Source organism: Lithobates pipiens, unplaced genomic scaffold (assembly GCF_037356315.1).
Source record: "Lithobates pipiens isolate NorthernLeopardFrog02 unplaced genomic scaffold, aLitPip1_a1.2 Scaffold_63, whole genome shotgun sequence".
In the NCBI taxonomy this organism is placed as follows: Eukaryota; Metazoa; Chordata; class Amphibia; order Anura; family Ranidae; genus Lithobates; species Lithobates pipiens.
In genome coordinates this window covers 276,679-289,629 of record NW_027507885.1, presented here as the reverse complement: position 1 = coordinate 289,629, position 12,951 = coordinate 276,679, and the positions used below count along the sequence as shown (strand labels likewise).

General features: G+C 46.7%; 1 protein-coding gene across 3 annotated transcripts in view; it reads left to right on the top strand.

Moving 5' to 3' along the window:
- The window catches only part of LOC143958879 (protein sel-1 homolog 3-like), a 235,717-nt gene that overhangs the window by 30,963 nt on the left and 191,803 nt on the right, over window positions 1-12,951 (top strand). For all 3 annotated transcript variants that reach the window (XM_077467863.1, XM_077467862.1, XM_077467861.1), the window contains exons 5-6: window positions 5,753-5,868; window positions 8,976-9,025. In XM_077467863.1, the coding sequence (XP_077323989.1) occupies window positions 5,753-5,868; window positions 8,976-9,025 (166 nt within the window). The remainder of the gene's footprint in view (window positions 1-5,752; window positions 5,869-8,975; window positions 9,026-12,951) is intronic.

The following is a 12,951-nucleotide window of genomic DNA, read 5'->3' as shown; positions in this document are numbered from 1 at the left end:
AGTGATGTACCCCAAGGATCAGTGTTATTAGTGGTGTACCCCAAGGTTCAGTGTTATTAGTGGTGTACCCCAAGGTTCAGTGTTATTAGTGGTGTACCCCAAGGATCAGTGTTATTAGTGGTGTACCCCAAGATCCAGTGTTATTAGGAGGGTACCCCAAGGTTCAGTGTTATTAGTGGTGTACCCCAAGGATCAGTGTTATTAGTGGTGTACCCCAAGGATCAGTGTTATTAGTGGTGTACCCCAAGGTTCAGTGTTATTAGTGATGTACCCCAAGGATCAGTGTTATTAGTGGTGTACCCCAAGATCCAGTGTTATTAGGAGGGTACCCCAAGGTTCAGTGTTATTAGTGGTGTACCCCAAGGATCAGTGTTATTAGTGGTGTACCCCAAGATTCAGTGTTATTAGGAGGGTACCCCAAGGTTCAGTGTTATTAGTGATGTACCCCAAGATTCTGTGTTATTAGGGATGTACCCCAAGGATCAGTGTTATTAGTGATGTACCCCAAGGATCAGTGTTATTAGTGATGTACCCCAAGGATCAGTGTTATTAGTGATGTACCCCAAGGATCAGTGTTATTAGGAGGGTACCCCAAGGATCAATGTTATTGATGATGTACCCCAAGGTTCAGTGTTATTAGTGGATTACCACAAGGTTCAGTGCTATAAGTGGTGTACCCCAAGGTTCAGTATTATTAGGAGGGTAGCCCAAGTATTAATGTTATTAGTTATGTACCCCAAGGTTCAGTGATGAGCTCTTGTGGTCCATTGACCATCCAGGGGTCTCATAATGGGGTCCATCATACTACATAGCCAATCCCTGATAGATTTCTCTCCAAGGCCTCAGTGTGCCTGGAATCTGCACAGTAATCCTCTGATTGGAAGAGGATTAGATACGGGGCGCGGCACATAATTCCATGTAATCCCTCTATTGACATCAGAGCCGCCATTGTGAGCTCTGCGCCAGATCATAGAAGACTGATGAAAATCACCGGATCATCTCCATAATCCCAGGGTGGGGTGCTTCCTTCTCTGATCCCAGACTGCAGGAATCCCATACTGATGTCCCATACAGGGACATGTCCTGTAGGTGGTAGATGCATTGTGTGTTGTAGCTAGCCTGCAGCGGGGGAAGGGAGCATGGCAACTATGTAAGGCAATTACAGAGATCAGGAAAAGGAACTGAACTGTCACCAAACCCGACCCTACAATGTACTGTCACCAAACCCGACCCCAACCCTACAATGTACTGTCACCAAACCCGACCCTACAATGTACTGTCACCAAACCCGACCCTACAATGTACTGTCACCAAACCCGACCCTAACCCTACACTGTACTGTCACCAAACCCGACCCTACAATGTACTGTCACCAAACCCGACCCCAACCCTACACTGTACTGTCACCAAACCCGACCCTACAATGTACTGTCACCAAACCCGACTCCAACCCTACACTGTACTGTCACCAAACCCGACCCTACAATGTACTGTCACCAAACCCGACCCCAACCCTACACTGTACTGTCACCAAACCCGACCCTACAATGTACTGTCACCAAACCCGACCCTACAATGTACTGTCACCAAACCCGACCCTACAATGTACTGTCACCAAACCCGACTCCAACCCTACACTGTACTGTCACCAAACCCGACCCTACAATGTACTGTCACCAAACCCGACCCTAACCCTACACTGTACTGTCACCAAACCCGACCCTACAATGTACTGTCACCAAACCCGACCCCAACCCTACACTGTACTGTCACCAAACCCGACCCTACAATGTACTGTCACCAAACCCGACTCCAACCCTACACTGTACTGTCACCAAACCCGACCCTACAATGTACTGTCACCAAACCCGACCCTAACCCTACACTGTACTGTCACCAAACCCGACCCTACAATGTACTGTCACCAAACCCGACCCCAACCCTACACTGTACTGTCACCAAACCCAATCCTACACTGTACTGTCACCAAACCCGACCCTACAATGTACTGTCACCAAACCCGACCCTACACTGAACTGTCACCAAACCCGACCCCAACCCTACACTGTACTGTCACCAAACCCGACCCTACAATGTACTGTCACCAAACCCGACCCTACAATGTACTGTCACCAAACGCGACCCTACAATGTACTGTCACCAAACCCGACTCCAACCCTACACTGTACTGTCACCAAACCCGACCCTACAATGTACTGTCACCAAACCCGACCCTAACCCTACACTGTACTGTCACCAAACCCGACCCTACAATGTACTGTCACCAAACCCGACCCCAACCCTACACTGTACTGTCACCAAACCCGACCCTACAATGTACTGTCACCAAACCCGACTCCAACCCTACACTGTACTGTCACCAAACCCGACCCTACAATGTACTGTCACCAAACCCGACCCTAACCCTACACTGTACTGTCACCAAACCCGACCCTACAATGTACTGTCACCAAACCCGACCCCAACCCTACACTGTACTGTCACCAAACCCAATCCTACACTGTACTGTCACCAAACCCGACCCTACAATGTACTGTCACCAAACCCGACCCTACACTGAACTGTCACCAAACCCGACCCCAACCCTACACTGTACTGTCACCAAACCCAATCCTACACTGTACTGTCACCAAACCCGACCCTACAATGTACTGTCACCAAACCCGACCCTACAATGTACTGTCACCAAACCCAATCCTACACTGTACTGTCACCAAACCCGACCCTACAATGTACTGTCACCAAACCCAACCCTACACTGTACTGTCACCAAACCCGACCCTACAATGTACTGTCACCAAACCCAACCCTACACTGTACTGTCACCAAACCCGACCCTACAATGTACTGTCACCAAACCCAACCCTACACTGTACTGTCACCAAACCCAACCCTAACCCTACACTGTACTGTCACCAAACCCAACAATAACCCTACACTGTACTGTCACCAAACCCAACCCTAACCCTACACTGTACTGTCACCAAACCCAACAATAACCCTACACTGTACTGTCACCAAACCCAACCCTACACTGTACTGTCACCGAACCCGACCCTAACCCTACACTGTACTGTCACCGAACCGAACCCTAACCCTACACTGTACTGTCACCAAACCCAAACATAACCCTACACCGTACTGTCACCGAACCCAACCCTAACCCTACACTGTACTGTCACCAAACCCAAACATAACCCTACACCGTACTGTCACCGAACCCAACCCTAACCCTACACTGTACTGTCACCAAACCCAAACATAACCCTACACCGTACTGTGTACTGTCACCGAACTCAAACTTAACCCTACACCGTACTGTCATGGAACCTAACCCTACACTGTACTGTCACCAAACCTGACCCAACACTGTACTGTCACCGAACCCAACCCTACACTGTGCAGTCACCAAACCCAACCCTAACCCTACACTGTACTGTCACCGAACCCAACCCTAACCCTACACTGTACTGTCACCGAACCTAATCCTAACCCTACACTGTACTGGTACTAACCCAACCTTAACCCTACACTGTACTGTCACTAACCCAACCCTAACCCTACACTGTACTGTCATCGAACCCAACCCTAACCCTACACTGTACTGTCACTAACCCAACCCTAACCCTACACTGTACTGTCACTAACCCAACCCTAACCCTACACTGTACTGTCACTAACCCAACCCTAACCCTACACTGTACTGTCATCGAACCCAACCCTAACCCTACACTGTACTGTCACTAACCCAACCCTAACCCTACACTGTACTGTCATCGAACCCAACCCTAACCCTACACTGTACTGTCACTAACCCAACCCTAACCCTACACTGTACTGTCATCGAACCCAACCCTAACCCTACACTGTACTGTCACTAACCCAACCCTAACCCTACACTGTACCGTCATCTAACCCAACCCAACCCTAACCCTACACTGTACTGTCACTAATCCAACCCTAAGCCCTTGTACACACAGTCGACCGTGTGTATGCAACAGTTTTGGACAAGATCCGTCAGACAAAATCCGACGGATTTGGTTGTCGGAATCTCCGACAGTGTGTACAAGGGGTAACACTATACTGTACTGTCACCAAACCCAAACCTAACCCTACACAGTAGTGTCACTGAACCCAACCCTATTATTTACTGTCACTAACCCTAACCCTACACTGTATGGTTGCACACGTTGGGATGGGTGATCTGCTAGCAATGACAATTCTAATGTTCTGGGAAATGGTTGTACACGTTGGGTTGGGTGATCTCCTAGTAATGACGATTCTGATGTTCTGGGAAATGGTTGTACATGTTGGGTTGGGTAATCTCCTAGCAATGACAATTCTAATGTTCTGGGAAATGGTTGTACATGTTGGGTTGGGTGATCCCCTAGTAATGATGATTCTGATGTTCTGGGAAATGGTTGTACATGTTGGGTTGGGTGATCTCCTAGTAATGACAATTCTAATGTTCTGGGAAATGGTTGTACATGTTGGGTTGGGTGATCCCCTAGTAATGATGATTCTGATGTTCTGGGAAATGGTTGTACACGTTGGGTTGGGTGATCTCCTAGTAATGACAATTCTAATGTTCTGGGAAATGGTTGTACATGTTGGGTTGGGTGATCCCCTAGTAATGATGATTCTGATGTTCTGGGAAATGGTTGTACATGTTGGGTTGGGTGATCCCCTATTAATGATGATTTTGATGTTCTGGGAAATGGTTGTACATGTTGGGTTGGGTGATCCCCTAGTAATGATGATTCTGATGTTCTGGGAAATGGTTGTACACGTTGGGTTGGGTGATCTCCTAGTAATGACAATTCTAATGTTCTGGGAAATGGTTGTACATGTTGGGTTGGGTGATCCCCTAGTAATGATGATTCTGATGTTCTGGGAAATGGTTGTACACGTTGGGTTGGGTGATCTCCTAGTAATGACAATTCTAATGTTCTGGGAAATGGTTGTACATGTTGGGTTGGGTGATCCCCTAGTAATGATGATTCTGATGTTCTGGGAAATGGTTGTACATGTTGGGTTGGGTGATCCCCTATTAATGATGATTTTGATGTTCTGGGAAATGGTTGTACATGTTGGGTTGGGTGATCTCCTAGTAATGACAATTCTAATGTTCTGGGAAATGGTTGTACACGTTGGGTTGGGTGATCCCCTAGTAATGATGATTCTGATGTTCTGGGAAATGGTTGTACACGTTGGGTTGGGTGATCCCCTAGTAATGACGATTCTGATGTTCTGGGAAATGGTTGTACATGTTGGGTTGGGTGATCTCCTAGTAATGATGATTCTGATGTTCTGGGAAATGGTTGTACATGTTGGGTTGGGTGATCTCCTAGTAATGACAATTCTAATGTTCTGGGAAATGGTTGTACATGTTGGGTTGGGTGATCCCCTAGTAATGATGATTCTGATGTTCTGGGAAATGGTTGTACATGTTGGGTTGGGTGATCCCCTAGTAATGATGATTCTGATGTTCTGGGAAATGGTTGTACATGTTGGGTTGGGTGATCTCCTAGTAATGACAATTCTAATGTTCTGGGAAATGGTTGTACATGTTGGGTTGGGTGATCCCCTAGTAATGATGATTCTGATGTTCTGGGAAATGGTTGTACACGTTGGGTTGGGTGATCTCCTGTTAATGATGATTCTGATGTTCTGGTAAATGGTTGTATACAATAGGTTGATCTAGTAATTACGTTTCTCCCCGGGTCTGCAGGTCATCTACATGTCCAAGTGGAGTTGATCAAGAAAGAAGCTCACGCCTTCCGTAGTTCGGATCCCTTGCCGTTGAATCAGTGGTGCCACATCCTGCTGAACCTGGATGTATCCTGGGTGAGGAAATCATTTCTTCTTTGTGGACAATGCTGGGCTCACCCCATTCATCTTCAGTTCTTTGCCCCATGAATGCCTTGTTTATAGGGACATTTAAGGGCCTGTTCACACCCGCTACACTCTGTGTTGTCAGTCCCCCTGTAAGGCAAAATGCTTTACCTCATGCCTGGCCAACTCACACCACCATGTTGGGGTGTTGTGCCCTAAAAAAAAAAAATATGGCAAGCAGCACTTTTCTTTTACTGCAACACCATCTCCTTCCACAGTGTGGCCAGTGGAACCTAATGAAATGCCACTTTGTAAATGTTTAATAAAGTTTGTTAAAAAAATGTTTAAAACAAAATGTGTTAAATAAATAAAATAAATAGTATGCTGTTTCGCAGACGGTGCATCGGAACCGCAGCAGCTGTTCTGGCGTGAGCCGACCCTAAATAGGATTTTTTTTTCAAGCGTCATTTTGATTTTTCCTGATGGTAAATAATTGTAGTGAATTGGTAAAAGTCAGCAAGATTTTGCAGATGGATCCTGACAAATGGTGGACAAAAAAAAATTTGGGCGCATTCATAAAACAAATGCAGAGCAATTCGCCCAGTGAAAATGCACGTACATTCGTTCTGAGCAAATGGGGCAAGCAGGCTACTTCCTGTGCTGGACGAATGTTTTTCATTGACTTAAATGGAAAATTCTACATTTGGGTATTTTCCATTTAAATCAATAAAAAACATTCGTCCAGCACTGGAAATGGCCAGTTAACATTTGTTTTGGCCCCATTTGCGCAGAATGAATGTACTTTTACAGGGAGAATTGTTTTTTTTTTATGTTAAATACATCCCATAATGTATATCATCATTGTCATTATATATCGAACAGAATACTGATGGCAGAAATCCTGGCTAACTTGAAGCTCAGCAGCTCCGGTCAGGGCTGCCATCAGGGGGGTACAGGCAATACTTCTGTAAGGGGCACAAGTGTCCCAAGGGGCCCGGCTGGCCGGGTCTGTTCCCCCTACAACAGCACATGAAATGAAACTATTATCTGCAGGTAGACGCTGGCCCGCGCTGTGTCCGCCAGTGGGCGGATTCGGTGGAATGGCAAGTGGGCGGACCCTAGGGAATGTTGTTTGCCAGGCTCCGGGGGGCCCAGGCCTAAATCTGTGTAAGGGGCCCCAACATTTCTGGTGGCTGCCCTGGCTCCGGTATATCCTCCCAGGTTTAGAATGTATAACGAGGAGCTGAATACTCACAATGCGCCTATAGTATGATCCGGGCTTAAAGGCTGGCTCTGGACTGTCTGAGAAGGCCAGTAATGTATACAGTGCTCTGCATGGGCTGAGACTTGTAATGCACACAGTGCTCTGGATGGTCTGAGGAGGCCTGTAATGTATACAGTGCTCTGGACGGTCTGAGGCCTGTAATGTATACAGTGCTCTGGATGGTCTGAGAAGGCCAGTAATGTATACAGTGCTCTGGACGGTCTGAGGCCTGTAATGTATACAGTGCTCTGGATGGTCTGAGAAGGCCAGTAATGTATACAGTGCTCTGGACGGTCTGAGGCCTGTAATGTATACAGTGCTCTGCATGGGCTGAGACTTGTAATGCACACAGTGCTCTGGATGGTCTGAGGAGGCCTGTAATGCTGCACAGTGCTCTGGATTGTGGTCTCAGGTCTTGTCTTGTTTCCATCACTGCAAAAATGCTGCTGACAAAATCTTTGACTAAAACATTTTTGTTGACAATTAACACTGCTTCCTAGCTTCCTCCACTTCCTTCTCCACTCCCAAGCTTCCTCCTTTAATCCCGAGATTCCTCCTCCACTTCTAAGCTTCCTCCTTCACTCCTGTGGTTTGTCCTTCATGCCTGAGCTCCCTCTTCTACCTCTGAGCTTCCTCTTCCACTCCCGGGCTTCAGCCTCCACTACTGAGCTTCCTCCTCCACTACTGAGCTTCCTCCTCCACCTCCGAGTTTCCTCCTCCACTCCTGAGGTTTGTCTTTCACCCCCGAGCTCCCTCTTCTACTTCTGAGCTTCCTTTTCCACTCCTGGGCTTCAGCCTCCACTACTGAGCTTCCTCCTCCACCTCCGAGTTTCCTCCTCCACTCCCGTGGTTTGTCTTTCACCCCCGAGCTCCCTCTTCTACTTCTGATCTTCCTCTTCCACTCCTGGGCTTCAGCCTCCACTACTGAGCTTCCTCCTTTAATCCTGAGCTTCCTCCTCCACTCCCGAGGTTTCTCCTTCACGCCCAAGCTTCCTGTTCTACTTCTGAGCTTCCTCTTCCACTCCCGAGCTTCAGCCTCCACTACCGAGCTTCCTCCTCCACCTCAGAGCTTCCTCCTCCACTCCCGTGGTTTGTCCTTCACGCCCGAGCTTCCTCTTCTACTTCTGAGCTTCCTCTTCCACTCCTGGGCTTCAGCCTCCACTACTGAGCTTCCTCCTTTAATCCTGAGCTTCCTCCTCCACTACTGAGCTTCCTCCTCCACCTCCGAGCTTCCTCCTCTACTCCCGTGTTTTGTCCTTCACGCCTGAGCTTCCTCTTCTACTTCTGAGCTTCCTCTTCTACTTCTGAGCTTCCTCTTCTACTTCTGAGCTTCCTCTTCTACTTCTGAGCTTCCTCTTCTACTTCTGAGCTTCCTCTTCTACTTCTGAGCTTCCTCCTCCACTCCTGGGCTTCAGCCTCCACTACTGAGCTTCCTCCTTTAATCCAAAGCTTCCTCCTCCACTACTGAGGTTCCTCCTCCACTCCCGAGGTGTGTCCTTCACCCCCAAGCTTCCTCTTCTACTTTTGAGCTTCCTCTTCCACTCCAAAGCTTCCCCCCAAGCTCTAGGGGGAGCTCTCCACTGCTCGCAGGAAAACCCTTCCTCCACTTCTGCTGACATTCCAAGAGAGCTACAAGGCTCCTCCCACCCAACTTCTAGGGAGAGGGCAGGGCCAATCCCAAAAGCCCACCCACTGCACCAGTGTCCACTAAATAAAGGGAAACCCCAACTTCCACCTGCCTACATGCATGGCTTTAGTCACATGTGCTTTAATTGTATTTCTTTAGAGATAAATCAGTAACAATGTAACAAATGTCATCTCATGACCGGATTACCAATGAAGTCTTCTGTTCCAGGCAAACCTGACAGTAGTGTGCGGATCATCAGTTATCTCTACAACGTACAGGTAAGTGTGCGCTATCACGCGGGTAGGTAAGTGTGTGTTATTATTTTGGGGGTAACTGTTTGACATCATGGGGGGGGAGTAATTGTGTGTTGTCATTGGGGGAAATCTCACCCAACCTGCAGAATGATCGATGTAACATTCGGCTTGTCATTCTGCCTTGTGCCATTGAAGACCAGAATTCAAATCTGCCAATAATGAAAATCTTTCTGTGGGAAGCTTTAAAATGGAACTTAACACACATTCCTACCGGGGAACATCCGCTGACAGAGCGCCCCCTGTATCCCACACACAAGTCCATCAAGTCCAACCCATGTGTGTGATTATATGTCAGTGTTACATTGTATATCATGTATGTTGTGTGATTATATGTCAGTATTACATTGTATATCATGTATGTTGTGTGATTATATGTCAGTATTACATTGTATATCATGTATGTTGTGTGATTATATGTCAGTATTACATTGTATATCATGTATGTTGTGTGATTATATGTCAGTGTTACATTGTATATCATGTATGTTGTGTGATTATATGTCAGTGTTACATTGTATATCATGTATGTTGTGTGATTATATGTCAGTGTTACATTGTATATCATGTATGTTGTGTGATTATATGTCAGTGTTACATTGTATATCATGTATGTTGTGTGATTATATGTCAGTATTACATTGTATATCATGTATGTTGTGTGATTATATGTCAGTGTTACATTGTATATCATGTATGTTGTGTGATTATATGTCAGTGTTACATTGTATATCATGCATGTTGTGTGATTATATGTCAGTATTACATTGTATATCATGTATGTTGCAGTCATTCAGGTAATTATCTAATAGTTTCTTGAAACTATCGATGCCCCCCGCTGAGACCACCGCCTGTGGAAGGGAATTCCACATCCTTGCCGCTCTTACAGTAAAGAACCCTCTACATAGTTTAAGGTTAAACCTCTTTTCTTCTAATTTTAGTGAGTGGCCACGAGTCTTCTTAAACTCCCTTCCGCAACAAACTTTTTTCCATATTGTGGGGTCACCAGTCCGGTATTTATATATTGTGGGGTCACCAGTCCGATATTTATATATTGTGGGGTCACCAGTCCGGTATTTATATATTGGGGGGGTCACCAGTCCGGTATTTATATATTGTGGGGTCACCAGTCCGGTATTTATATATTGTGGGGTCACCAGTCCGGTATTTATATATTGGGGGGTCACCAGTCCGGTATTTATATATTGTGAGGTCACCAGTCCGGTATTTATATATTGGGGGGTCACCAGTCCGGTATTTATATATTGGGGGGTCACCAGTCCGGTATTTATATAATGAAATCATATCCCCTCTCAGGCGTCTCTTCTCCAGAGAGAATAAGTTCAGAGCTCACAACCTTTCCTCATAACTAATATCCTCCAGACCCTTTATTAGCTTTGTTGCCCTTCTTTGTAGTCGTTCCATTTCCAGTACATCCTTCCTGAGGACTGGTGCCCAGAACTGGACAGTATACTCCAGGTGCGGCCGGACCAGAGTCTTGTAGAGGGGAGAATTATCGTTTTATCTCTGGAGTTGATCCCTTTTTAATGCCAATATTCTGTTTGCTTTGTTAGCAGCAGCTTGGCATTGCTGAGCCCATCATCTACTAGGACCCCCAGGTCCTTCTCCATCCTACATCCCCCCAGAGGTTCCCCTCCCCCCAGGTCCTTCTCCATCCTACATCCCCCCAGAGGTTCCCCTCCCCCCAGGTCCTTCTCCATCCTACATCCCCCCAGAGGTTCCCCTCCCCCCAGGTCCTTCTCCACCCTACATCCCCCCAGAGGTTCCCCTCCCCCCAGGTCCTCCTCCACCCTAGATCCCCCCAGAGGTTCCCCTCCCCCCAGTCTATAGATTGCATTCAGATTTTTGCCACCCAAATCCATTATTTTATATTTTTCTACATTGAACCTCATTTGCCATGTAGTTTCCCCTCCCCCCATTCATTTGTTCAGATCTTCTTGGAAGGTTTCCACATCCTGCGGAGAAGTTATTACCCTGCTTAGCTTATTATCATCCGCAAATACAGAGATTGAGCTGTTTACCCCATCCCCATCCTCCAGGTCATCTATGTACAAATTAAATGGGATTGGTCCCAGCACAGAACCCTGGGGGACCCCACTACCCTCCCCCGACCATTCCGAGTACTCCCCATTTATCACCACCCTCTGAACTCACCCTTGTAGCCAGTTTTCAATCCAAGTACTCACCCCTATGGTCCATGCCAACCCACCTTATTTTGTACAGTAAACGTTTATGGGGAACTGTGTCAAATGCTTTTGTAAAATCCAGATACACCACGTCTACGGGCCTTCCTTTATCTAGATACACCACATCTACGGGCCTTCCTTTATCTAGATACACCACATCTACGGGCCTTCCTTTATCTAGATACACCACATCTACGGGCCTTCCTTTATCTAGATACACCACATCTACGGGCCTTCCTTTATCTAGATACACCACATCTACGGGCCTTCCTTTATCTAGATACACCACGTCTACAGGCCTTCCTTTATCTAGATACACCACATCTACGGGCCTTCCTTTATCTAGATACACCACGTCTACGGGCCTTCCTTTATCTAGATACACCACATCTACGGGCCTTCCTTTATCTAGATACACCACATCTACGGGCCTTCCTTTATCTAGATACACCACATCTACGGGCCTTCCTTTATCTAGATACACCACATCTACGGGCCTTCCTTTATCTAGATACACCACGTCTACAGGCCTTCCTTTATCTAGATACACCACATCTACGGGCCTTCCTTTATCTAGATACACCACGTCTACGGGCCTTCCTTTATCTAGATACACCACGTCTACGGGCCTTCCTTTATCTAGATACACCACATCTACGGGCCTTCCTTTATCTAGATACACCACATCTACGGGCCTTCCTTTATCTAGATACACCACGTCTACAGGCCTTCCTTTATCTAGATACACCACATCTACGGGCCTTCCTTTATCTAGATACACCACGTCTACGGGCCTTCATTTATCTAGATACACCACGTCTACGGGCCTTCCTTTATCTAAATACACCACATCTACGGACCTTCATTTATCTAGATACACCACGTCTACGGGCTTTCCTTTATCCAGATACACCACGTCTACGGGCCTTCCTTTATCTAGATACACCACGTCTACGGGCCTTCCTTTATCTAGATACACCACGTCTACGGGCCTTCCTTTATCTAGATACACCACGTCTACGGGCCTTCCTTTATCTAGATACACCACGTCTACGGGCCTTCCTTTATCTAGATACACCACGTCTACGGACCTTCCTTTATCTAGATACACCACGTCTACGGGCCTTCCTTTATCTAGATACACCACGTCTACGGACCTTCCTTTATCTAGATACACCATGTCTACGGACCTTCCTTTATCTAGATACACCACGTCTACGGGCCTTCCTTTATCTAGATACACCACGTCTACGGACCTTCCTTTATCTAGATACACCACGTCTACGGGTCTTCCTTTATCTAGATACACCACGTCTACGGGCTTTCCTTTATCCAGATACACCACGTCTACGGGCCTTCCTTTATCTAGATACACTACGTCTACGGGCCTTCCTTTATCTAGATACACCACATCTACGGGCCTTCCTTTATCTAGATACACCACATCTACGGGCCTTCCTTTATCTAGATACACCACATCTACGGGCCTTCCTTTATCTAGATACACCACATCTACGGGCCTTCCTTTATCTAGATACACCACGTCTACAGGCCTTCCTTTATCTAGATACACCACATCTACGGGCCTTCCTTTATCTAGATACACCACGTCTACGGGCCTTCCTTTATCTAGATACACCACGTCTACGGGCCTTCCTTTATCTAGATACACCACATCTACGGGCC